Source organism: Bufo gargarizans, chromosome 2, assembly GCF_014858855.1.
Source record: "Bufo gargarizans isolate SCDJY-AF-19 chromosome 2, ASM1485885v1, whole genome shotgun sequence".
NCBI classification, from domain to species: Eukaryota; Metazoa; Chordata; class Amphibia; order Anura; family Bufonidae; genus Bufo; species Bufo gargarizans.
The window spans coordinates 586,474,358-586,501,477 of NC_058081.1; the positions used below are offsets into that span (position 1 = coordinate 586,474,358).

At 46.9% G+C, this 27,120-nt stretch overlaps 1 protein-coding gene across 1 annotated transcript; it reads left to right on the plus strand.

The window, feature by feature from the left end:
• The first annotated feature begins 2,632 nt into the window (after positions 1-2,632).
• On the plus strand, positions 2,633-19,404 carry SPSB1 (splA/ryanodine receptor domain and SOCS box containing 1). Its single transcript, XM_044281837.1, is given in 4 exon segments — positions 2,633-2,789; positions 12,753-12,891; positions 12,893-13,553; positions 17,697-19,404. Coding segments are annotated over 3 exon segments (822 nt in total). The 5' UTR covers positions 2,633-2,789; positions 12,753-12,858; the 3' UTR covers positions 17,825-19,404.
• Positions 19,405-27,120: the final 7,716 nt, after the last annotated feature.

A 27,120-nucleotide genomic window follows, 5' to 3' on the forward strand; every position in this document is an offset into this window, starting at 1 on the left:
GGGCATTTACTGGGGCACTATATAGGGGTATTTTATACTGGCATACATTATGGGGACATTAGCTCAACTGTGGGCACTAAGTGGGGGTATTTCATGTACTGTCATATTATAGGGAAAATTAGTACCACTAGGGGGTATTATGGGGAGCTTTACTACTACTGGGGGCTATGAGGAACATGATTACTAGGGCACTATAGTAGTATTCCCAGGGGGACTGTTTCTGCAGTATAGTATTGGGGGTGGCAGGAAACTAATGTCTGTTTCTCAATCTCTGCAGAGACGGGAGATGGCAGAAAAATCATCATGGCGGTCTGGTCTGAATGGAGAAGATGAGGAAAGAGAACGTCTACATCAAAGGTGACATCACTGGATGTAAGAGGTATGTGGCGCTATGTAGGAGAGGAGATGCCCCTTATGAACCACTGATCACCCCATATAGACTCCCTGATCACCCCCCTGTCATTGATCATCCCCCTGTAAGGCTCCATTCAGAGGTCCGTATGATTTTTACGGATCCACTGATACATGGATCGGATCCGCAAAACACATGCGGATGTCTGAATGTTTTGTAATAAATATTATTGAAAACATTGAAAAAAGTTTGTGCATGTTTTCTTAACTTTCTTGGGGGGGGGGGGGGGGTCCCAAACAAAGGGTTCGCCTCGGGTGCCAAATGCTCTAGGTAAGCCCCTGGGAACGTCCATTCAGAGATCGCAGCTGCGCGCTAATCGTGCAGCTCCTGGGCGGGGGGCCCGCTGTCAGGGAGACTGCAGATGCTGCGGGACCTCGATCAGCCCTGCAGTGAGGCTGTACTGCGTTGTATACCACTGTACAGCCTCTCTGGGGGGTGTATTCCCCCTGTAACTGGGGCTAAAGGTCTTGTACGACCCTATTGGGGGGACACGAAGTATAAAATAAAAGTAAAAAAAAAAAAAAAAAAATGTGTTTGAGATGTTAAAGAGCGCCCTTTTCCCCAATTAAAGGGGTTTCCCAGGATTATACTACTGATGCCATCTCCTATACCGTGCCCCTGCCACGCCATTTGCACAAATGCTGTTTAAAATAACACAAATCTGGAATTTATGACTTTTTAATGCCAGGAAACTCGTGTATGGGGATGATAAATCTCCACCGCTGTGTGCAAAAAAACCCCGCCAGAAATATCATTGCAAAATACGCTGCAAAAATCATGAGCGGCAAAAATATGCTGGAGCTTCTACTTTTAGGCTTCACGCACACAACAGTTTTTTTTATTCGCATCCGAGTCGCATTTTTTCAGGTGGGATGCGGACCCTTTCACTTCAATGGGGCCACAAAACATGCGGACAGCACTCCGTTTGGTGGCCCCCGCGAAAAAATAGAGCATGTCCTATTCTTGTCTGTTTTGCAGACAAGAATAGTCATTTCTATTACGGACGGCCCGTTGCGCAATTTGCAGACCGCAAAACACAGCACGGTCGCATGCATGTAACCTTACAGTTAACAAAAACTTCTGAACCAAATTCCTGAATATGAGGACACAAAAGAAGGCTTCTCCCCTAAATCACAAAAATACTGGGTGTTAAAAGGGCATTTCGGTTATATAAAGTCACCTACTGCTGGGACTCCCAAGAATGGTGGGCCCATACCCCATGGAGCCCCCTGAAATGGAAGGAGTGGCTAGTCGGGCAAGTGAGCGGCAGCGGCACCATTCCTAGTACAGCGCTCAGCTACCTCCGGAACGCCCATAGAAATTAAAGACCTGCCGATCCATTCTAATAGGCATCCTTTGCGTTATGACGGAAATACCCCTTTAAGATCTCATGCACACAACTGTATTTCGCATTGTTTGCTGATTGCACACAGGCCCATTCATTTCTGTGGGAAAAAACGGATGTCATCTGTAGTCCGCATCTGTCCATCTGCCAATTATAGAACATGTCCTATATTGTCTGTGTCGTTGATGAGGATAGCCATTTCTAGTCATGGGACTGCGAACAATGCAGATTGCACACATTAGGTATCCGTATTTGGTGGATCCGTGGTTTGTGGACCGCATTACGGCCATGGTCGTGTGCATGAGGCCTTAATGTCTGGTGTAAGGTACAGGGCGCCGCGTACCATCAGCCTGTGATTTAGAAGTGGCACAAAAAATCTATAAATAAAAAAATCCTGTAAAATCACGGTCCTGACCCAAGAGCGCCCCCTGCAGCCACAGTGCTTGCACGGCTACATTCTCCTCCAGGTGCAGGGGGCTTTGTTACTCTCCTGACTGGCAGGCGTGGATCCTCTAAGCTGCCGGTCGGCACACATGCCCACAACTTGCCCAACCGCCCACAGACCGATATGTGTCAATGCTCGGACGATAATAATCACAGCGATCAAGATTATGCCTCGGCACAAAGGGTTAACAACACAGCTGTTTCAGCGCCAACACGTGTTCTATTACAGAGGGGCGTGGTTTTCGGGGCGTGATTAGCTCGTTATGGGCGGGGCTTTGTGTAGTTATTAACAGACGGTAAACGGACACGCTAGGCAGCTGGCTGGATTAAGGCGGAGTCACGAGTTGAGGGCGTGGTTTTTCTGTGGCGGTTATTCTCGCGAGTGTGGCTGGGCAGCACTCCGCCTCCTCACTCGGCGCCTCAGGGTGAGAGCTCCAGGTTCTGGGGGACGCAGAATCAGCTGCACAGGAGGGAGGCGGGAGGGAGCGAGTCCGCCGGCCTGGTCTCGGCCTAGGCTCTAAGTGTGGGCTACGGCTTCAGCCCCGCAGGTTACGTACACTGCTCCTGGGGGCGCCAGAGAGGGCCCCGGTGAGTAAGAGTCTCGTGAGGGGCAGCGTCTTGCGGTGGGTCCGGGGATGGGGAGACTAGGTTGGGCCTGGTGTGCGGTGTTTTTTGATGCTGGGGGGGAGAGTGTGTGGTTATGTTGGTGGGGCAGGCTGTACCCTGCTGGGGTGGGGAGAGTGTGTGGTTATGTTGGTGGGGCAGGCTGTACCCTGCTGGGGTGGGGAGAGTGTGTGGTTATGTTGGTGGGGCACGCTGTACCCTGCTGGGGTGGGGAGAGTGTGTGGTTATGTTGGTGGGGCACGCTGTACCCTGCTGGGGTGGGGAGAGTGTGTGGTTATGTTGGTGGGGCAGGCTGTACCCTGCTGGGGTGGGGAGAGTGTGTGGTTATGTTGGTGGGGCAGGCTGTACCCTGCTGGGGTGGGGAGAGTGTGTGGTTATGTTGGTGGGGCAGGCTGTACCCTGCTGGGGTGGGGAGAGTGTGTGGTTATGTTGGTGGGGCAGGCTGTACCCTGCTGGGGTGGGGAGTGTGTGGTTATGTTGGTGGGGCAGGCTGTACCCTGCTGGGGTGGGGAGAGTGTGTGGTTATGTTGGTGGGGCAGGCTGTACCCTGCTGGGGTGGGGAGAGTGTGTGGTTATGTTGGTGGGGCACGCTGTACCCTGCTGGGGTGGGGAGAGTGTGTGGTTATGTTGGTGGGGCACGCTGTACCCTGCTGGGGTGGGGAGAGTGTGTGGTTATGTTGGTGGGGCACGCTGTACCCTGCTGGGGTGGGGAGAGTGTGTGGTTATGTTGGTGGGGCACGCTGTACCCTGCTGGGGTGGGGAGAGTGTGTGGTTATGTTGGTGGGGCAGGCTGTACCCTGCTGGGGTGGGGAGAGTGTGTGGTTATGTTGGTGGGGCAGGCTGTACCCTGCTGGGGTGGGGAGAGTGTGTGGTTATGTTGGTGGGGCAGGCTGTACCCTGCTGGGGTGGGGAGAGTGTGTGGTTATGTTGGTGGGGCAGGCTGTACCCTGCTGGGGTGGGGAGAGTGTGTGGTTATGTTGGTGGGGCAGGCTGTACCCTGCTGGGGTGGGGAGAGTGTGTGGTTATGTTGGTGGGGCAGGCTGTACCCTGCTGGGGTGGGGAGAGTGTGTGGTTATGTTGGTGGGGCAGGCTGTACCCTGCTGGGGTGGGGAGAGTGTGTGGTTATGTTGGTGGGGCAGGCTGTACCCTGCTGGGGTGGGGAGAGTGTGGTTATGTTGGTGGGGCAGGCTGTACCCTGCTGGGGTGGGGAGAGTGTGTGGTTATGTTGGTGGGGCAGGCTGTACCCTGCTGGGGTGGGGAGAGTGTGTGGTTATGTTGGTGGGGCAGGCTGTACCCTGCTGGGGTGGGGAGAGTGTGTGGTTATGTTGGTGGGGCAGGCTGTACCCTGCTGGGGTGGGGAGAGTGTGTGGTTATGTTGGTGGGGCAGGCTGTACCCTGCTGGGGTGGGGAGAGTGTGTGGTTATGTTGGTGGGGCAGGCTGTACCCTGCTGGGGTGGGGAGAGTGTGTGGTTATGTTGGTGGGGCAGGCTGTACCCTGCTGGGGTGGGGAGAGTGTGTGGTTATGTTGGTGGGGCAGGCTGTACCCTGCTGGGGTGGGGAGTGTGTGGTGATAGGGGGGGGCAGGCTGAGGCGGTAGGTGATGAGGCAGTGTTGTCAGGACCTTGTGCCTGGGGTTGCTCTGCTGTTGCTGGCTGCCACTTCACCTGTTCTCCGGAGGACCCTGAAGCCGTCCGCAGACATGACCTGGGTGTATGGGACATGTGTATTGCCCATTAATTGTTCTGTAGGAAATTATACATTCAAATGGGAGCTCAGGGCCTCCATTCTAGTGTCAGCGGTCAGACCCCTCTGCTCAGAATCTTCCTTAGCCTTAATACCGCAGTCCCCTTGATAAGATGATACCCTGTCATGGTGCTCGGCAGTTTTGGTTGCAGACTTCCACCCAGGGTAACATTGCTCTGTTTGCTCAGCGTTTTGTACTGTTGCTCTTTCCGTTTTCTTAGTTTATTATCTTCAGTCTTTATAGATAAGACGGTGTTAGTTTACATAAAGGTTCAAAAGTCTTTGTCTATGATAACCCATGACAGGTCCTGCTGGTGACGCCAGATGTCTTGTAGTGAGGTAGGTAGAAGTTGCACCCCTCTGAATGAGGGGAACCTCAGTGAAGCTGGTCCTGAGGCTCGCAGTCACTGAGGAATACCATACTAGTTTGTTAGACTTGTGACTTTCTCACACTTATGAGGCCAGGCGGCAGGAGGTGCCGTGCGCTGCCAGCATGGGACGGGTGCCTTCAGCATCTTCTATACTGCTGGCAGTGCACACCACTAGCCCATCAGGAGCACCGAGGTCCCTATGTCACTTGCTGCATTTTTAAATTGTTGACATTTTCCTTTGCGGTCTGAAGGATTCCCTGATGAAGGGATTGGCCAAGTTGTGGCCGTTTTTATGAACACCTCATCGGTGTCACTTTAGGGAGTATCCAGGTCATGCATCTGTCTCTCCTATGTGATGTGGTAATGACTGGGTGCCCTCAGGTTCTCCTGTTAGTTGTGGTCACAACTAATTGGCAGTTACTCGGTGCCATTGTGTTATTAAACTAATATATCCAGTTCCTGTTCTGTAGTTTGCTTAGCCCTGGCCTTGTTAACCTATTCAAGACCAAGGGAGGCATTCACCTTTTGGTGTCATTTAGGGACACTAATGTCTCGTCAGTGGTTGGTCTGGGTCAGTTTTTACCATCTGTTTGTCATCAGTAATTCACTGACGTTGCTCAGCTGAAAATTTATTTCCAAAGAATCGCCTATTAGTCTTCAGTGAAAAACGGACAGAACACGGATGTCAGTTATTTTAAGGCGTGCTTGATCAAAGTAGTGCATTTCCCTGTTATTTATTTTCTTTACTGACACATGGTCAGGAAAAATACTGAAATGTGAACACATTTAAATCAATGGGTACATGTGACCGGGGATAATGCAGACAGCACTCGTCAGTGAAAAACGGAAATGTGGACGAGGCTTGACTTTCGTTTTTAACTCCCAGCCCTCCGAAAGCCATGGCTTTTATTTTTCCAGTCTCATAACCGTATGAGGGCTTGTCTTTTGGGGGACAAATTGTAACATGCAATGTGGTAAGGGGGGGGAAGTCTTAAATGTGGTTGAATTATAGAAAACAGTTTGGCCCTATTCACACAACAGCAATTCTGTTCTGTATTTTGCGGAACGGAATTGCAGACCCACTCATTTCTATGGGGCTGCACGATGTGCGGCCCGTATCTGGATATGCAAGCCCGCACTTCTGGGTCTGCATTGCTGCCCCCCCTGCCCGGTGTATGCCACAAGAAGCAGTGGCAGTTACTGCCTTTTCTTTATCCTGCTTCCCAAAAAAGGCAAAATGGTGATCAAAAATCGAATGTACTCCAAAATGTAACTGATGATGGCAACTCATCCTACAAAACATAAGCTCGCACAGCTCCGTGAGAAAAATATATAGTTGTCAGAAAATAGCTGTACTGGTAACCACAGGCTGTGTAATGGCACCCATAAACAACCCCAATATATTCTGTGTTGCAGTGTCCAAAAGGTGGGTTTCCCTTCAGAACCCTGCAGCATGCCCAAACTCCCATTTGTCCACATATGGTGTTTCAGTACCAAGTAGAACCATTTACTGGGTGCCCTGTCTTCAGCTGGCGACCGATATTACATCTGTGGAAAACTTGCAGTTTATTTTGCAGTCCCCTGTCCATTGGTTTCTGCAGAATACCCACTCACCTCTTCATCCCTCACTGGGTGGGGTTTCCAGAACAGGATCACTTCTCAGGGGTTACTTTTCTTTCACCCCAGAGACAACATTGTCAGCACCAGCTGAGTAAATCCCCATATTGGGCCTCAAATGTGCATGGTGGTATGCCGGTGTTGTGCCCAGACAAAAGATTGGGGCCACATGTAGGGTGTTTATAAAACCAGGATGCACAGCATAAGGGCTCATGCACATGAATCTCTGTGGCTTGCACTGACGGATGCAGACCCATTCAACTTTAGTGGTCACTGAACCCTCTTAAATTCTGAAGGATGTGGTATCTAAAATGGGGGCAGTTCTTGGGGATTTTTTTTTCTCCTCAGCCTCTGCAGTTGTCAGCCTGTGCTGTGGAAACTGCCAAACTAAGCTTTTAAATGCACAGTGCTCTCATCTGAATCCTGCAGTGTGGCCAAACAGCAGTTTGGTAAATGTATAGGGTGCTGCCACCTTCAGGAGAAAATGCATAAGAAATTGGAGGTCCCTTTTCTCCCTATATGCTGTGTGAAAATAAAATCTGGAGCCAAAGCAACATCTCATTGGAAAATTCAAAATATAATTTTTCATTATTCACAGCCCAACATTCCAAAATTCTTTGCGCCTGTGGGGACAAAGCACACCAAAATTGGATTCACTTTTTAGTGATTTCTACTCCAGTGTCCAATTCGCAGTGCCCAAAAACTGTTCCTGAAAAATCTGCCCTTCAAAAGTCAGATGGTGCTCCTTCCCTTCTGAGCCTTGTGATGTGCCCTTAGAGTGTGTTTAACATATGGGGTACTCCTGTATTCAGGAGAAAATGGGTAACAAACTATGGGGGTGTATATATAATTTTATTTTCCTGTTACCCGCTTTCGTTTTTACAGCTTGGTGTTTCTAAATTCTGTAAACTTGCCTGTGGGGTCAAAGCTCAGTACACCCCTTGATAAATTCCTTGGTGTGTAGTTTCCTAAGTGGACTCACATTGTGTTTTTCTACTGTAGAGGGTACCTCAGGGTCTAGTCAAATACGACATGGCACCCCAAAACAATTCCAGCAAAATGTGCCCCCTGAAAGCATTGTGGCACTCCTTCCTTTCCGAGTCCTGCCAAAGAGCAGTGTTAGGCCTCTTTCACACTTGCGTTGTCCAGATCCGACGTGTACTTCACTTGCCGGAATTGCACGCCGGATCCGGAAAAACGCAAGTGAACTGAAAGCATTTGAAGATGGATCCGTCTTCAAAATGCGTTCAGTGTTTACTATGGCAGCCAGGACGCTATTAAAGCCCTGGTTGCTGTAGTAGTGGGGATCGGGGGAGCGGTATACTTACCATCCGTGTGGCTCCCGGGGCGCTCCAGAATGACGTCAGAGCGCCCCATGCGCATGGATGACGTGCCATGTGATCACGTCATCCATGCACGTGGGGCGCCCTGACGTCACTCTGGAGCGCCCCGGGAGCCGCACGGACGGTAAGTATACTGCTCCCCACTACACTTTACCATGGCTGCCAGGACTTTAGCGTCCCGGCAGCCATGGTAACCATTTAGAAAAAGCTAAACGTCGGATCCAGCAATGCTCTGAAACGACGTTTAGCTTAATGCCGGATCCGGATCAATACCTTTCAATGGGCATTAATTCCGGATCCGGCCTTGCGGCAAGTCTTCAGGATTTTTGGCCGGAGCAAAAAGCGCAGCATGCAGCAGTATTTTCTCCCGCCAAAAAACATTCTGGTCCTGAACTGAAGACATCCTGATGCATCCTGAACGGATTTCTCTCCATTCAGAATGCATTAGGATAAAACTGATCAGGAATCTTCCGGCATAGAGCCCCGACGACGGAACTCTATGCCGGAAGAAAAGAACGCAAGTGTGAAAGAGCCCTAAAATAACCTGTAACCTGCAGAATTGGTAACTTTCTTTTTTTAACCCTTGCTGTATCACAGGAAATGGCTTAAAGGGAACCTGTCACCTAGATTTTGGGTATAGAGCTGAGGACATGGGCTCTGAAACACCTGAAGAGTTAAAGTTCATAAAATTTTTGTTTTGAATACCTTTCAGGGTCTAGTTTCTAAAACGGGGTCATTTATGGGTGGCTTATTGTGTAAGCCCTCCAGAATCCTTTTAGAACTTAATTGATGTTTAAAACTGTTTTGGAAATCTTGAATGTAAAAATTGCATCTAAAATTCTAAGCCTAACATCCTAAATACAAAATGATGCCAACATATAGTAGGCATGGGGTTAATGTTGATTAGTAACTTTTTTGAGGTATCACTGTCTTAAAAGCAGAGAAATTCTAAGGCTTTGTTCACATCACCGTTCAGCCTTTCCGTTCTCCTGCTCCGTTTAGGAGTAGAATGGAAAGGGCGGAGGAGGCACATAACAGAGCCTAAGGACCCCATAGACTGTAATGGGCTCTGTTATGTTTCTGCTCAGAAGATGATTTTGAAGCAGAGATAAGTCCTGCATGCACAACTTTTGTCTCCGCTCCAAAATCATCTTCTGAGCAGAAAGATAACAGACCCATTAGTCTATGGGGTCCTTGGGCTCTGTTTGGCTCAATTATGTGCCTTCTCCATCCTTTCCCTTCTCCTACTCCTAAATGGAGCAGGAGAACGGAAAGGCTGAACGGTGATGTGAACGAAGGCTAACTTGAGAGAATGTGTAAACGTTTCAAAAAAATTTAATATTTATATTGACCCCCCCCCCCACACACACACACAATTTACTGCTAAGAGGTACAATGTGTCACGCAGAAACCATCTCGTAATCAAGTATTCCAATATTAACACATGTTAGAGCTGCAAAAACTAGGCCTGGGCAGGAAGGGGTTAAGTATCTCTGTACATGGAAAGCCTACTGTGGAGTAGATATCTTTACAGTACTGGCATACAGCAGAGGTGTTCTCCAGGAAATACTCCAGACGTGTACCTCTGTCAGCTAAAAACCAATTTAAATCGACGGAGCAGGTTCGATGCGGTGCGGGATGCTCTGCCTTGTGTCACTGTCCTCAGTCCGGCTCCTTCAAGGTTTCCGTTCGGCGCTGTTACAGACAGGAAGTCTGCTGTGTGAATCAAATCTCGTACAGCCTTCTGTGCGGTTATTAATTTCCGGAGACGCTTGTGTTTCCACCTGTGCTCAGTGCCTGGACCCTGCCTGCTTGTGGGACAGGAGGCAAAGTCACTATCTGATTCTGGGAAAGCTGGGTAGTCACTAATATGGCCACAGTTTGTTTCTTAGAACCCTAATTTGAGCCATCTTCGCTTTCACATACAAATGAGAAATCTGCAACTATTCTGGTTGTCCCTCCAGGCTAAAGCAGTCGGTTATGGTGGAGGTGACAGATGGCTTGTTTGGGCATTTGTGTTGTATCTGCCTACACTTAGCAGGTTTCCATGTTGAATATGAAAGGCATGACTTGTTAAAGGGGTTGTGTTTATATTGATGACCTGACCTCAGCATAGGTGACACATATCAGACTGGTGGGGGCTCCAACACCCCTGCTGATCATATGGAGAGACCACTCTCCAGCAGCACTGCCTTCCCTTCATTATCACCAGTGGTGAGCGTGTGTAACTACAAGTATGGCATCCCCATTCACTTCTGTGGGATGGCTTCTTACTATTCAAGTGAATACTACAGAGCTGTCCTATAGTAGTAAATGGGGACACCATACTTATCATTACAGTGCTTGTCGCTGCAGTGGTAAACGGTGATGGGAAGGAAGCACTTTTTGAGTGGCCTTCTCTCCATCTGATTGGCAGGGGTGTTGAGTCCCCCACTGATCTGATATTGATGACCTGTCCTGAGGACAGGTTATTAATATAACACACAGCCCCTTTTAAAGGTTGTTGTCCAGGCTTTTACTATTGATGACCTATCCTCCGAGTAGGTCATCAAGTGTTGGAGTTATTCAATGAAGTCACGCGCAACTTTGCGTCTAACTTTGGCTCATTGGAGCCCATACATTCTAATACAGGACAAATCTCCATTCTGGTTTTGAACGTAGAGACTTCAGATGAAACATCCAAAGCTCACTAATCAACACTAGTCAAGATCAGATTGGCACTGGCACCCCAGCAGATCAGCTGTATGAGACGGCATGCGGATGCCATCTCCTGTCTGCTTCTGCTGTCTTTGCTATAGACAGCAGCAGCGGACAGGGAGACGGCACACTCCTCAGTGGCGGTGTTGGGTCTTGTACCCCTGCTGATCTGATATTGGTGACCTATCCTCAGGATAGATCATCAATGGTAAAAGCCCAAACAACCCCTGTAATATAAACACCCATCTTCATGTTGGTGCACCAAAGGTTTTTCTACACTGTAAGGAAGGTTTCTGGGCATCTTGGAGGTCTTCATGTGTTCTTGCTTGGACAGGAGGCTGCAGGGCTCTCGTACAGTGCATGCTCTGGAGTTCAGTTTTGGGGGAGATCTTGAGCAGCCAGTATACTGTTTTATGCAGTCTGAGTATAAAGAGTTGGTGTGGTTAAAGGGCTCTTCACATGAGGCATTGTAATCCTGACCTTGCTGTCCAAATATTCAGGTCCTTGTGCAATACAAGATATTGCACGGTCTGTTGTAATACTATAGAGAAAACCGGTGACCTTTTGTTTCTGATGCTGAACGCTTCTGTGCCAAGCATACGGCCAGTGATGACTTGTATACTTGCGACATGCTGATAACTTGTTATATCAGTGACCGGCATTATTGACTTGTGCTAAGTTTAGGCTACTTTCACACTCGTGTTTTGGGAGGATTCCTCATGGATCTGCAAGAGTGGATCCATTACAATACAACCAGATGCATCTGTCATGAACAGATCTGTTTGTATTATCTGTAACCTAGCCAAGACAGATCCGTCATGAACACCATTGACTTGCATTGTGTGCCAAGACGGGTCCATTTGGCTCCATTTTGTCAGATGGACACCAAAACGCTGCAAGCTGCATTTTGGTGTCTCAAGAGCAGAATGGAGACTGATCAGAGGCAAACTGATGCATTCTGAGCGGATCCTTTTCCATTCAGAATGCATTAGGTCAAAACTAATCCATTTTGGACCTCTTGTGAGAGCCGTGAACGGATCTCACAAACAGAAAGCCAAAATGCCAGTGTGAAAGTAGCCTTACATGTGCTAAGGAGCAGCAGATTGATGGGAAGGAAGCGTTCCTGACAGTCAGCTGCTGGTTCATTGGGGGAGAACATTTACATGCAGTCATCACCTCCACAGTATGATGCAAGTGATCACTCTTCCTCATCCAATTGCATAGATGGCACGATCTAGTGCCTGCATGAAAGTTCACCTGACTGAACACGCTTGGGCTTAGACGGGCAGATAGTTGAGAGCATATTCGTAGGAACGTTTGTCCCTGATCGGGCTGTGTAATCCAGCTTTACTGTAAGATCTTATCTGCACAAGGCATCCCCTCTTTGTAATGAAGCCAGCCTAGTGATCAGTTGATTACTATGCATCCAACTTTATACCTGGTAGTTGGCAGTTCATGGCAGCCATGCAGCTAAATGAATGTCCATGTAATGCATGGATGGGTTGGGGCTGCCAGAACAGGAACCTGATATTTAGCAGCTGTGGCTGACGGAGCAGGGAGCTAAGGGCTGTATTAGACCGCCAGATCATGGCTAATGAGCGTCTGTAGTAACACTTCCTTCCTCACAATTGCCTGCTGGTCTAACACAGCCTTTAGGATCTTATCAAAGGAGGTTTCTTTCATCAAAGCAAAGTCTCTTCAGTGTCTAAGGAATTTAGTTATCTGGATGCTGATCTGGAGCTGAAATTGTAAGACACTCAAACTGCACATAATGAAAACTACTTTGCAATGATGTCCGGCTTTCCTGACCCTGATGCACTTGAATTGCATTTGGGGGTTCTGTTCACTCTTTTACACTTATTGTTAGGAGTCGGTACTGATCCTTGTTCTTGGCAAGGAGTTAAAGCTGCTGCCAGCTTGGGACATACGATCTGCTGACTTTGTATGGAGTGGTCACATTATAATGGCTGTCAGCCAAACGCTCGTTCAGCTGACCACTACCTGACGTGTAATGCTGGCCCAAGTCTGTACTGGGACCTCAATATAACCTTTCATGTGTCATTTACGGGTCCAGAATCACATAACCTTGTTTTGCTGAGGGTTCTTCTCCCTTCTGATTGTGGTCAAACATTAACTTTTTTATTTTTCTTCATTAGACCAGCCAGTCCTGACCATTAACCTCTACTGGACAGTGAACATCAGGAGGCTGGACAACTGAATGAGATTGCCTCTGGAACTATAAAGGTGAACCTGTGGTGGAATATGGGTCAGAAAGTCACAGGAGGGATTAAGACAGGTGGACATGAGGGACCCAGCGTACAGGCCACTGAAGCAGGATCTCCAGGGTCTGGACTACAGTAAACCTGCTCGCCTGGACCTCTTGTTGGACATGCCTCCAGTGTCACGTGAAGTACAGCTCCAGCATTCATGGAATAATAACGATCGATCGCTCAATGTCTTTGTCAAAGAGGATGACAAACTTGTTTTTCACCGGCATCCGGTGGCACAGAGCACTGACGCCATTCGTGGCAAAACTGGTTATACACGAGGCCTGCATGTGTGGGAGATGACATGGGTCATGAGACAGCGAGGGACTCATGCCGTCGTTGGAGTAGCAACTGCAGATGCTCCGCTCCATTCTGTGGGCTACACAACACTCATAGGAAGCAATGGGAAATCCTGGGGATGGGACTTGGGTAGGAATAAACTGTATCATGATGGCAAAAATCAGCCGAGTAGAACATACCCTGCTTTTCTGGAGCCTGACGAAACCTTTATCGTGCCAGATTCTTTCCTGGTGGTACTAGACATGGATGACGGTACACTGAGCTTCATTGTGGATGGACAGTACATGGGCACTGCATTTAGAGGATTAAAGGGAAAGAAACTGTACCCAGTCGTCAGTGCGGTGTGGGGCCACTGTGAAATCAGAATGCGATACATAAATGGACTAGACCGTAAGTAGTCCGTCACTCCAGGGTTTATTTCAGCAGTGGATCCTGTGCACGTAGACAGTTACCATTACGCTGTCCCTATAATGTAAACTCTTGTCTCCGTGTAATGTTTGCTCTGGCTAATCTCTTGTACAAAAAGGTTACCTGTCCTTATTCACTCTGCGTTGGCGTCAGCCTAGTTTGAGTAATAAGATGTGTATGTAGAGATTCTTCACTAGATGCACAGATAGTGAATGGCCAGATGTCCAGTAAGGAACAATTGCACTCAGATGAGCAGCAGATTGTCGAAGGAAGCGTTCCTTCCCGACAATTAATGCTCAGTGGAGGTGAAGCTATCACTTATCCTCATACAGCTGCACTGTTTCTGGGTAGTGTTGGTGTTAAGACGCCACTATCTGCTGCCCAGAAACAATCCTGTATGTGACTGCATGAACGACAGGCTCACCTGGTGAATGTGTTTTACATGTTCATCTGCCTATCTACTCATGTAAATCCTCCTTAGATGTGCCCATACCCAAGGGTGTCAAAGGGCTTCTCCTGCCTCTAGAATTATGGCCAAAAGCTTTAGCTATAACACGGGGAAAAATGTTGACTGAACCTACACCAGTAATGTAAACCCTTTCTTCTACAGCTAAACTTACTGTTGGGTCCCTGCAACTTTTGTCTAACCTACTTGTGGCGCCCCCTAGTGTGAAATCTCTCAGAACATCCACCTAATCTGTCCAGTGCTGGTAAGAAGCGGCTGCGGCTTCTCCTTGGCTGCCTTCGGTTGCCAAAATCACTCCTCCACCAGTGTAAAATCGGATCCAAGCAATGGACTAAGTGACCAGCAGCACTGGACACATAGGTGGATGTTCTTACTGAATTAAACACTAGGGGGTGCCATAAGTGTCACTGCAATATCTAGATCCAATTCCAACTGGAAACCTGTTCAGTTTACTGTAACATGACTGCAGTGTAGTTGGGAAGTAACCTGCTCAGCCCTGCAGCTTTGGCCCCAGATTAATTGGATTGCATCAGTTTAAGGACACATAGGGCACAACTACACTGCAACATGTGTTGAGTGACCCTGTCGCATGACAATTTTTATAATGATGGTCTATGGTGTCACACTGCAACATGCTGCAACGCGACAGTTGCAGAAAAATCCATTTTGGATGGATTTGTTTTTTTGCTACCGTCATGTCAGTGCAACACCATAGACCAGTCATGGCCATCCTGAGGCTCTCCAGCTGTTGTAAAACTACAATTCCCACCATGCCCTGCTGTTGGCAGTCTGGGCATGCTGGAAGTTGTAGTTTTGCAACATCTGGAGAGCCTCAGGTTGGCCATCCCTGCCTTAGACTATCATTATAAAAATTGTGTGGCAAATGTCGTTGTGTAGCCCTAGCCTAATGAGGTGCAATCTGCAGCCAGAAAAGTGCTAAGAATTTGCAATTAATCACTTCAGTACTTTGGTCAACGGTATTAACGGGCAAAAAGGGTCCTTAACCTTCAGGGTGTGACTTGCAGACTATGGCAGTGTCACATGCCTGAAGTCAGATTCCATTCCTAAGTGTCAGAGCTGGGTATAGTCTATCTGGTCTATTATGCAAGTAGCAGGTGCTATGATGGTGGTAATGGTCAGTCCTGGTGGCAGGAGCAGGGGTCTGCACTCATATTCCAGGAGAGAATATCCCCACAACTTCCCAACATGCGGATGCTCTGAACGGTTGTGTTCACATGATTGGAGTGCTGCAAATTTCTTCTAGTAGAAAACCTGCTGCCTTTTTGCAACCTAACATGACATGGTGGAGACTTCTGCAGCACAGGTCAGTTTCCTCTGGATTTTCTGCAGTGTTTTGCTGGTACTGTAAAATGCTCTGTTTTCTGCACACTTAAAGGTTTTTTTCCCTCACACAATGGGGCATATCGCTAGGATATGCCTATGTGCAGTTCCCACATCTGGGACCATGGAGCCCTGACTGAGGAGGGCACATGTGCAGCCGCTCGCCATTCATTTTTATGGGGCTGCTGAAAATGGCTGAGGCCTGGCCTGGCCATTTCCATCGGCCTCATAGAAATGAATGGGAGTGGTGGCTACGCATGCTCCCATTAACTTCTATGGGGACAGTGCTTGGTGGCTGGACCCAGGGTCCTCTGGCCACCACCTTCCCATTTCGTTCTCAGTGTGGCACCCAGAGGTGGGATCTGCACCTATCAGACTACACGGGCATATCCTACCAATGTGCTGCTGTCTCGCATGGTAATATCCGTTTAAGCAATAGGATGTGTTCCCATGTAAGGTATGTTGCAGCTGTTTTGTTCCAACAGATCTGCTATATTACAGTATATGGTGGATGGGGAGAAGAGGCTACTCCAGTGGAACTGCATGTGATGAAGGGGGGTGTAGAAATGAGGGGCTATTTCTGGAACAATCTGCCATGTTTGGTGTTCTTATCAGTGCATCTTCCATTCTAAGGGTCCATTCACATGTCAGTATGTGATTTTTGCAGATCTGCAAAACACTGACACCTGCAATGTGCATTCTGCACATTGCCGCTCATAGAAAATGCCTTTTCTTGTCCGCAATTGCGGACAGCATATCCTGGCCCCATTAAAAATGAATGGGTCTGCCCCTGTTCAGCAAAATCGCTGAACAGATGCAGACCCATTTTGTGGACATGTGAATGGAATAGGCTAATTGGCTGGTAAGGGAGCCAAAACTTATCAGCCGATCACTGCCCTCACTGTACAAACCAGTTACTGGGAAAGGGCATTCCTCTAAGCGGTGTCTCCTAAAATCATACCTAAGGCCACCTGCACACAGTGCAGATTAAACTGTTCAGTGTGGATTCTCGTGCAAAAAAACGCAGTAATGCAGTACCAGCAAAGTGGATGACATTAGACGCCTCTTACACAATGCTCTATTCTTCCGTGTGGAAACTGACCTGTCATGCACAATTATGCTGCAAATTTCATCTCTCGCCCTTCGCAGTGGAAGGATCAGAGCTTCATCAAATCCAACAAACACAATAACAAGTGTGGTATATGGAGTGAAACCCACAGATCTACACTAAATACTGTGCAGGATTTGCTTTGACATCTGCTCTTATGTGCAGATACTTTTATATGGCCCGTAGGCTCCTGCCATGATGAGTTGAGACACCAGCATACGAGGTTGTTGGCCAGTCGGTATGTTTGCCTTCAAAGGGACATCTCTAACTGTAGTAACTTTGGCTAGATGGTGATCCTGGCTGCTGGACAGCCTGGTTGGTTTTTGCAATTCTGGGGTTGCTGTGACCCCTTTGTTTACCTACACTTCAGGTTATGCTATTAATGTGACACCATATCACACACCTGCAGAATAATTGTATAAGGGTCAGAAAGACGTAATGAAGGGAACTTGCCACAAGGAATGTAGTGCACCATGTGGACAGCTGGCATACTGGAGACTTCCCGCTAGGGCAGAGTGGTTAAGGCACTATATGTAAAGTGCTGCAATAGTACAATGTGTTAGCGCTGTAGTGTGTACTAAGCCAGTATCTAACCGCTCCGTACCAGTGGGTTGTGTGCAGGTGCTGTTTAGTGTGGGTGCAAGCACTCGCCACATCCTTCTGTGTCCAAATCTCGAGTGGACCACCATTATGTGGTGAGCCATTGAGTTTTAGTAGAAATAAGGCTGCTTACACACTAGCGGTGGCAATCCAGCTGGGAACAGCCTACTGGATTTATTTTTTCCCACTGGCAAGTTTTATGGAATCCCTGGAGATCCATCCACAACCTGGCAAATATGCAGCCTATCGGCTGGACAAACGGCTGCCTGCAGTAGTTAATAAAGCACACCATGCAGTGATAGGCCTTTAAGGCCAGTCTATAATTCATAGACTTTAATTCTGGACTGTGTCCTGAGCACTTGACATTGCTGCTCTGTATAGACCCAGCAGTGCTGGCTCCAGCTCCATAGAAATGGAGCAATGGCACACATGCCCGGCCAGCCACCCTATTCATCTCAATGGGCTGCAGGGCCCTCGTTCTTATGATCATTGGGTCCCTGTGGTGGGGATAACTTGATGTAACTGGAATACCCCTGTAATGGTCACTTCAGTGAATTGATGCTGCCCGCCTACCATACAGTGCATTCACCCTTTCTTGCTTTCTTTACAGCGGAGCCCCTTCCTCTGATGGACTTGTGTCGACGAGCTGTTCGCCTTGCACTGGGAAAAGAGAGACTAAATGAAATACAGACTCTTCCATTGCCAGCGTCCCTTAAAGGTTACCTACTGTACCACTGACCATCCATACTACTGCCACCATGGACTAGCCACCCAGTGCTATGCATCCCAAGACTGTTAATGCTTGTTGGTAGGAAGATGGTGGTACAGTTTCCTCACGTGCATGCTTCCAACTATGAAATACCTCCAAGTTTTATCTTTCTGGGATCTCGCAACAGTTGAGTTTTGTATGAAGGACATCTGAATGTTGCGTGTGAATTAGAGACGTGCTTCATGTGTAATGAATCATGTGACCAATTTCCTTTTTTTAACTTAATGGTCTTTTGAACAGGAAGACTTTCTCCTTAACGCCCTATGAAGGGCTCTTATGTATGTCCTATCCATTTTAAATGTTTGTCTTGTCCTTTTTACTGTTGTGCCTCAAAACTTGCCGCTCCCGGTATTGTTTCCTCATTTTACATGGCTTGTATTGGCTGTAGGACCCTGCACTGCTACCTGGTCTTGCTGTTTGAGGGTTGGGTGTTGCCTGTTATGTTTGGTAGATGCACATAGGCAGATGGTCTACATATTGGAACAGGAGAGCGCGCACTAGTATAATGGCTGAGATTGGGAGGTTGACTCAAAAAACAATTTAACTGGACTTTCACTTGCTGCCTGTTGGCCAGTGCCCATTGTATGAGACCTGTTGCAGAAGCAATCCCCATGCCACTGGGTACAGAAGTGCAGTATAAAGCTGAAGGGGTTGTCTGGTATCAGAAAAATCTGGTCTGCCTTTTGTTTCTACAAACAGTGCCACTCTTGCCTATGGGCAGTGTCTGGTATTGTAGCTTATCCCCAGGCATGAGATGCATTAGTTATGCCCATCTCTAATCCCAGATGACCTCAGTAATCCATTATGTTGCATGTAGAAAGTCCATCAGAGTAGGGCCTCCATAACTTCTTGGCTCTAGGCCATACTTCTATATTGGCCAGTCTGGCACTCTGGACTGGAGCCAGTTGGATACAATCAGCCAGCAATGCCATTGGCTTTTTTGCCACATGCCATGTAGATGGCAGAAGGAAGCAATATATGCACAGGTACAGTGGGTAATGTTTTTATGTGTTTTTGTAGGTATGTGAATTGTGAGAAGTGCATCGGTCACCCAGTCACACTACTGAGGCAGCGAGCTTGCGCCGGACGGTTTCTGCACCTAATAGCATTACATCCTTTCTCTATGGCCATATCACTTGTGCGTAGAACATTGCTTCAGCCCAAAAAATGGCTGTCTCCTTGAGGGTGACAGGTGCACTATAAAACGCTGCTGCTGTAGGGTACATAAAGAGAAAATGGACTTATAAAAAAAATGTAAGAAATGCACAACAATGCCAATCCAGTTGGGGGTGACTCCTGTGCTAGCGTCACTTTGCTTGTAAGTGGTTTTATTTTGATGGACTTTTGCTGCATTGCACAAATTGGACAGACTTTTACAATATTTTCTTGAGGTTTCTAACTTTTTTCCTGTGCAAGTCTTCCACCTCCAAAGTGGCTTAGTGAGTCCCCCCTACTGTATGAAATGTTGCCTGTACAGTTTTAATCTCTTTATAATTCTGTAGATAATAAATTCTCTAATAAAGAAATAGTTTAAGTATAAGATGTGTTGTGCTCATTCACTTGTTTCAGAGGCCTCTTCGTTCTGTGTTCTCTTGCTGCTGGTGTAAAACAAGGAATAGCCTGCTGGATCTCTGCATCACCGTCTAGCACCACTCACTATTATGTGTAACATTTTCTTTTTATTGAAAATTTTATGTATTAGGCATAATAATTTCTTATGTCAATACGTTCTTAAATTTCAAAGTATACAAACAGTGGTCAGTATAATAAGTACATACCAATATAAACCATGTATAATATAGTATATACATATCCTTCAATTAGTATGAGCGAAAAACAATTTGACAAGTAACCTTTTATTTCTGGATCAGTGAAGGGCGTAAGTCTTTATTGATGACCTCAGTATTCAGGAATATGTATTCTAAATAATAAATTTATAACTTCTGAACTCGTCTTATTTCCAGGTTATAGGAAATCAAGGTCTTAACATTTATAATCTGACGAATAAACCATAGGACAGAAAGCACAGATATCGCTATATGGTACGTGTGAGATATAAGGTATTCTAAGTGTAGAAAATATATAAATGTTATATGCCATTTCAATTTGTCTAACCAAAATAACAGGGGGAAGGTAGGAGTAAACTAAGGGCAAGGGGGGGGGGGGGGGGGGGGATATCAGGGCTCAATATAAAAGCTTGACACAACTGGATTTATGTTCCAAATCTAGAGGATTCATAGAAACTCTACGATGAAATCGCTTTTGATAAACGAATTCCATCTGTCCCAAGTCGTGTGATAGTGATGTAGCCTGTCTTCTCTTATAAGTCTTTCTCCAGATTGTGGAGTAGGTGCATTTCCCTCAGCCAATCTTGAATTGAGGGGGGTGACTTCTCCTTCCATAATCTAGGGATTATGAGTTTGGCAGCATAAGTATATGAAGCGTGAGGGGATGTTTAATGTCGGAAGAGCGATGATCAAAGACGCTAAAGAAGAGTAATTTAGGTGGTATTTCAGTATGTGTATCAAAGATGTGACCTAAAATATCCGTAACATTTTTCCAAAACAATTTCATACATTTACATGTCAACCAAATATGTGAAAGTGTACCCCGTTCTTCACATCTCCAGCACAAGGGGGACATACTTGGGAACATTCACTGCAGTAAAACTGGGGTCCTGTACCATCTTGATACTAGTTTGAAATGCATCTCTTGAATTTTAGGCGATGCAGATTTTGATCTAGCATTCAAACCGATCTCTAGTTTCCACTTCGTTAAAGGTAATCCCTAACTCAGAAGACCATTTGGGGAGGTAGGAGGGAGGAAGGTCAGAGTGGTTTATTACACTATATATGGTTGAGATCGGTCTCTTGATTGGAGAACCGGAATTTATGTTTTTGGATGGGCGTCATAGGTATAGAGAGGGAGTTATAGGCCTCAGAACTTAAAATGCATCTTTTAAAATGCATATACTCTTTATCTGTGAGTCCTAGGTCCGGAAAGAATGTTAAGGTCATCTTTTGAAATAAATGTGGATCCACTAAAAAGGTTCATAATAGGGGAATTGTCTAGTTCTGAGATGCCTGAGACTCTTTCTTTAACTATTCTCAGTCTAGCTGGGATCAATGCGCCTATTGGAGTAATTGCACAGTATGCAGGTGAAAAGCAAATTCGTTTGTTTAACCCGTGCCAAACTTTCAAGGACGTCATAGTTAGAAGATCTGTAATTTTGGGTTGAGGAGGTCTAGCAGTTTCTTTGGTCTTCCACAAAAGTAAATGTGGGTTGGGAGGATGGGTTTCCTTCTCTAAATCATGCCATAATTTCCTGTTTGGCCTAACTGTCCATTCTAATTTCGGAATATGAACCGACATATGGTATTTGTGAAAATCTGGGACTGCTAAGCCTCCTCTAGTTTTGGGCCTAATTATTGTGTCATAGGATAGTCTACTGTGTTTTGATCTCCATATAAAGCCCATAATTTTCTTAAGAGTGGTGTAGAATTGTTTAGGGACGTCAATTGGTAATGCTTGGAGGGTGTATAAGATTTTAGGTAGAGATATCATCTTGATTGTGCTAATTCTCCCAAACCAAGATATGAAAAGATTCTCCCATTCCTTAAAATCTGCATCTAGTTTAGATAGAAGGGGAAGGAAATTCAATTGATACAATTCAGTGATACGTCTGCTAATAATGCCTAGATACTTGAAGGAGGTAGGAGCCGGTTTTAAAGGGGAGTTCGAAATCACCTCTTGCCAAACATTCTGAGGGACGGATACATTGTATATTTCCGATTTTTGCCAATTTATTTTAAAGTTAGATATAATACTGAAATCTTCCAATTCCTGTATTAATGCAGGCACTCCAATTCTCGGATTGGTGATCATAAAGAGGGTATCATCCGCATAGGCGGCAATTTTCTGTGAGCACCACTCACTATTATGGATCGGCTGCAGACAATCGGTCAGACAAGTACCATGGCGTCCAGCATGTTTTCTGGGTCGTGGCTGGATCTCCACCAGTCCCCCACTAACGTGGGTGTCTGGCAGTGCCGGATCCATTCATCTCCAGCAGGCTGTTCCCCTGACGGAGATGTTGCCACTTGTCTGAAACGGGCCTTGCATATTGCTGTAGAATACCTAAAGCTAGGGATGCTCTCATTTCTTATAGCAGCATTAAAGCATGTTTCAAGGGGTCGCCACCGTCTCTCGTGTTCACAAGGGCAGGTGTCATTCTGTAGGTGAGACTTGCTGTTAAAAGGGAAGCCAGTTCCTACAAGAAAGGCGCAGCACTGACCTGGTTCATGTAGTTGAACATGCATATTTTAAGACTAGAACACTATCAAACCAGCTGGTGTCAAACTGTTTTTGATGCGTTTTTTGGGTCCCAAAGCCAGTAGTGGCTCCAGCAGGATGAAGTTAGTCTTTAATTTATAATTGGATTCCTTTTTCCCAGAAAGATGTGTGGCCTCATCCTTGGGGTCCATAGTATGTTGCGGATCCGCAATACATCTGGCCGGCACCCCCATAGAAATGTCGGGGAGTTTTCCGGAGCCGTGGACCGAGGATCAGCGGCGCGCTCTGGAAATGCAGATAGCACACTGTGCTGTCAGCATCCATGCCATCCCCATAGAGAATGAATGGGTCTGCACAATGGAGCCTTTTAGAGGGGTTGTCTCACCTCAGCAAATGGTACTTGTGTAGAGAACGTTAATACAAGGCACTTACTAGTGTATTGTGATTGTCCATATTGCCTCTTTTGCTGGCTGGATTCAGCTAAATCTAGTAACGGTGCCATTTGACTGCACCTTCCGGACAGAAAAGCATGGGGGGGGGCTCACATGACCCTGAGGCAGTGTGTGTGTGGGTGGGGAGGCTGTCAGTCTGAGCCAATCAGTGATGCAGCAGGCAGGGAGGTGCCCTTACAGAACATCATTCTGTGTTGAACTGTCAATGAGGGCAAATGTTTTGTCAGCAAGACCCAATATGTCCCCATCAGGCTTCTATTTTAGCATAAGGGACAGTGCATGGAAAGCAGCCAGGAAATGGGGAGTTGAGGCTGGGTGTGCCTGGCAGTGCCATCTAGCTGCAGGACCTCAGCTACCTGAAAGAACACTTCTCTCCCATTGTTTACTTGAATTTTTGGGGTGTGGGAGAAGAGAATATGCTTAAGACTGTTAGGAGGGGAGGAGATCTCATAGGCTGACGATTTGTGTTTTACATGAGGGCTTATTATCTGTGCATATTTCAATGCACAGAAGACATTTGGCCCAAATCTGTTAGCGGTGCTGAAATTGCTTTAGCAGTGTTTGTGGGAAGGGCATTTTATTGCGCCTCCTTATGTTCCAGAAAACTACTTCCAAACTGGTCCATACTTTGTGACAGTGTATAGGCCAAAAGTCAAATACGGAAGGGTTCCAAATGAAAGGGCCTTGTCCTGCCAGAGCCAGGATGTGGGTGCTGGCACCAGCTCACTGGCCAGAAGTAAGCCACATGTGTCCCTGGCTTTGGAAAGTTGCAACATATCATTGAGGCGGATGAGATTGTGGATTAGTTGACTCACTCTTCTGCTCAGTTGTGGCAGTATGGCGTGGAGGTGACCTCCACATCATGACACTGTGCCTTGGAGACAGAGTTCACAGCATTCCTCCTTGCATTCCTGTCCCTCCCTAGTGGGGCACCTTCATTTTTTCCCTAAGTGGCAACAAAACCCCGCCATGGCAGATGGTGGAGTTGCCCTGTTTACTACTTGAGCAGTCAGCATTTTGGATTGTTCTGAGGATGTTCAGGAGGAGGCTGGGAATACCACTATTACCACCACAGCTATGCATGGTATCTGTAGCCATGGTATTGGCAGTTGGGGCTAATTCTGAGAAGGGAATTGAGGGTGTGGCCAAGGAGCCCACCATGATGTGTAAGTGGTTGGTTGTTAGGGTGTGCATTGGGTGGAGGCTAGTGGTAGCAATGAACAGCAGATGTGAAATACAGCACTGGCAGTGCTTTGGGATCTGGTGATGCCTCTTACCCTGGTTGCATTAGACCCAAAATGTGCTCTGTGTGTGTCTGCCATGTGGAAGATGAGCAATGGGCAGGCAAATACAAACATGGGCACCACAGCTTTATTAAACCACACGAACAGGCATTACCCCATCCTGTGGAGAAAGAGGTGGCTGCAAGAAGTTTCCTCCTACTGGTCTCTACTGTGGCAGCTAGGCCACATCCAGGAGTGGTACGGTATCACGTCATTACCTGCTAAAACTCCTCCGATCCATCGTCTGTCACTGATGGAATGTGTGGCCAATAAATAATTACACATCCAGCAAGCCACTGGTGCGCAAGATTAATTCACACATGGCCAAGTTACTGGTGGTGCAGTTGCTGCTATACCATTTAGTAGTCTGCTGCTTTTAGGAAGCTGTTGGTGTGCACTCAGCCTCACTGGAAGATGACTAGACAGCATTATCTCTTCCAAAAAGCCATACCTGCCTTTACTCATGCAGTGGAGAATGTGGTCCACTCCTTGCATTTGTTGTTGTGGCAAGGTGCACGCCATGGACACCTGAAGCAGCTGTTGCGCACAGGAATGGAACATGTCTTTTTCACTCCAACCTATGGTTGTGTTGGTCTGGCTCCCACACAAGGCACTTATCCACCTTATCCACTGCCAGTTTCAGCCATTTTTACGTATTGAACGGTCTGCTGCTGCACTACTTAATCCACGATGTTCCATCTCGCTGGAATTCAACATTTCACATGCTAGAGCAGGCATGCTCAACCTGTGGCCCTCCAGCTGTTGAAAAACTCCCACAATACACTGTTGTAGGCTGTTTGGGCATGCTGGGAGTTGTAGTTTTGCAACAGCTGGAGGGTCACAGGTTGAGCATGCCTGTGCTAAAGCATTTAAAGTTTGTGAGCAAGGATAACTGCAGCATGAACTCTCTCATCCCCCTCATATTTATATTAGAATTTCTCAGATGTTAAAGCTCATGCAGCAGCGGATGATGGGTGGAAGAAGAACCGCTAACTGATATTGCGTTCTGCCCTGTAGCTGTTGTGGACCCACAAGGAGAAACTCCTGTGAAGGTGCAAGAGGAGGATGATGGCACTAGCCACCACACCCAATTCTCTCAGTAGGGGGTACAGCCAGAAAGAACTGGTTCCACAGGCACTCTGGCCAGAATGGCAAGCTGAATGCTCGCTTACGTACTGACGGGGTTATCTGACATCAAGCAGTCTGATTACTGGATAGATATGCTTTTAGACCCTTGCTATTAAAGCAAACTGGAGGAATGTTTTCCTTCCTCCGAAAGGGATGAAAAATTGCGTTACTAGGAAACACTGAGTACCCTGCTTGCCTCAGCTTTTGGCATGCAGCAGGCAAACTAGTCAGCTGAGACTTCCTGCCTCAACGTCCAGGTTGAGGCTTGCCTATACCCTGTTCCCTGACCCCATGGATTTCTGGGCAGGCAGACTGGAACAGTGGCCTGAACTGGTACAGTACACTTTCTTGCCCAGCTGCCAGTGTAATCTCAGAGGGTTTTCAGCCCCACAGGGGATGTGGTGATGCCCAAATAGACCAAGTGTCAAAAATATAACTTTTGTCCAAATGAACCATGCCTAGATTCAGGAGTATTTTCACACTTCTCTGGCAGAGACTGATAAATAGATCTAGCCTTACTGAGGATGCCCCATCTTACCACTGTTGTCTGCCTACTGACATGTTCAGCACAGCTACTGCCTCCATCATGTTCCATGCGATGCTGTCGCCTCCATGCGGCTGCTGCCACCACCGCCTCAGCTGCTAATCCCCCTACTGCCCCCCACTAGTAACACTACGCATCTACCACTACTACTGCTACCACCCACAGACAGCCTATCTACTGCCTTGTATGTTCCGTACTGTACTATTTCTGCTGCCGCTACTGTTTTGGCCACATGCCTCTAATACCCTACCCTTTCCACATCCACACTGTATTGCTGCTGCTCCCAACACTGTTGGACCATTTTTGGAAGCTTTGGAATATGAAATAGCATAACGCATGTCCTTTGCGCTTTTTTTTTTTTTTTTTTTGCATTTTCTTTTTTGTGCTCCTGCTTTACCAGAGCCATAACTTTTTTTTTATTTGTCTGTTCACTATGAGGGCTTGTTTTTTGCAGGACAAGTTGTACTTCCAAAAATTTTTTTCCAAATGGTGTGAAATTGCAGAAGAAAAAAACCAATTCCACCACAGTTTTACAGGTTTTTTTATTTACGACCTTTGATGTGCGATAAAACTGACCAGTTACTTTTATTCTACAGGTCAGCAAAAGAACAAGAATATATATGGATCAGAGGAAAATACTAGGTATAATGTCCAGCCTATGAACCAAAAGCAGTGTAAAGGTTAAAGTACACAGGTGAGTCAATGGTCAGCAAGCAGACCTGCACGGCAGTAAAGAAAGGTATGTTTAGCAAATGCAATATGAAGAATATCTATATTTTTTTTTTGGTTTGTTTATTCTTCATATTGCATTTGCTAAACAACTATTTTCCTCTGATCCATACATATATGTTGTACTACTGACCTGTGTGCTATCCCAGGGTGGCGCTCTTTCTCTGCTCCCATTCACTTGTAAATGGCATTATATTTACTGGCTTCTTTACTTAATTTTATTTGAACATGGTTAAAAATTACATATTTTTTACTCTTTGGTACCATGAGCTCCATTCTCTTGTTCTTTTTCTATTATACTCAGGAGCTTGTACTGAGTAACCAATCACGGGTGTCCTCTGTGGTCATACTAGGTGGGCACTGTCCTTCACCCTCCTTTGGGACACCCTGTCATGGAGTGAGAACGCTCGGCACATCAGCTCCTCCAACATCCTTAACGCATCCTGGCCATCCGGAGTTCTTTGATACCATGAATGCAATATTGGACCCCAAGAAACATCACCTTACCGGGTGGACCTGTTTGGGCTTTCCTCTGCCGACTCTGCTGGTCGGGTGAGACCTCTGACCCTGAGACTGTGCCGAGGCGCGTGGCGCATTCCCCCCCCCCTCCTACTGGCAGCTGTGGGCTGTCACCTCCTGAGCTGCAGGACACTAAGGTGAGCCGCTGGAGAGGCTTTCTGGACCTTTAGTGACCTTGTGGGGAGAGACTCAGCAAGAGACGGGTGGCCACACATCGCGCTGGTAAAGATCAGCGCACCGCCTGATAACTGCTGCGCTGCTCCACATACCATCAAAGCGGTGGTGCTGTGAGGAGACTATCCTGAGAGGGGAAGAGG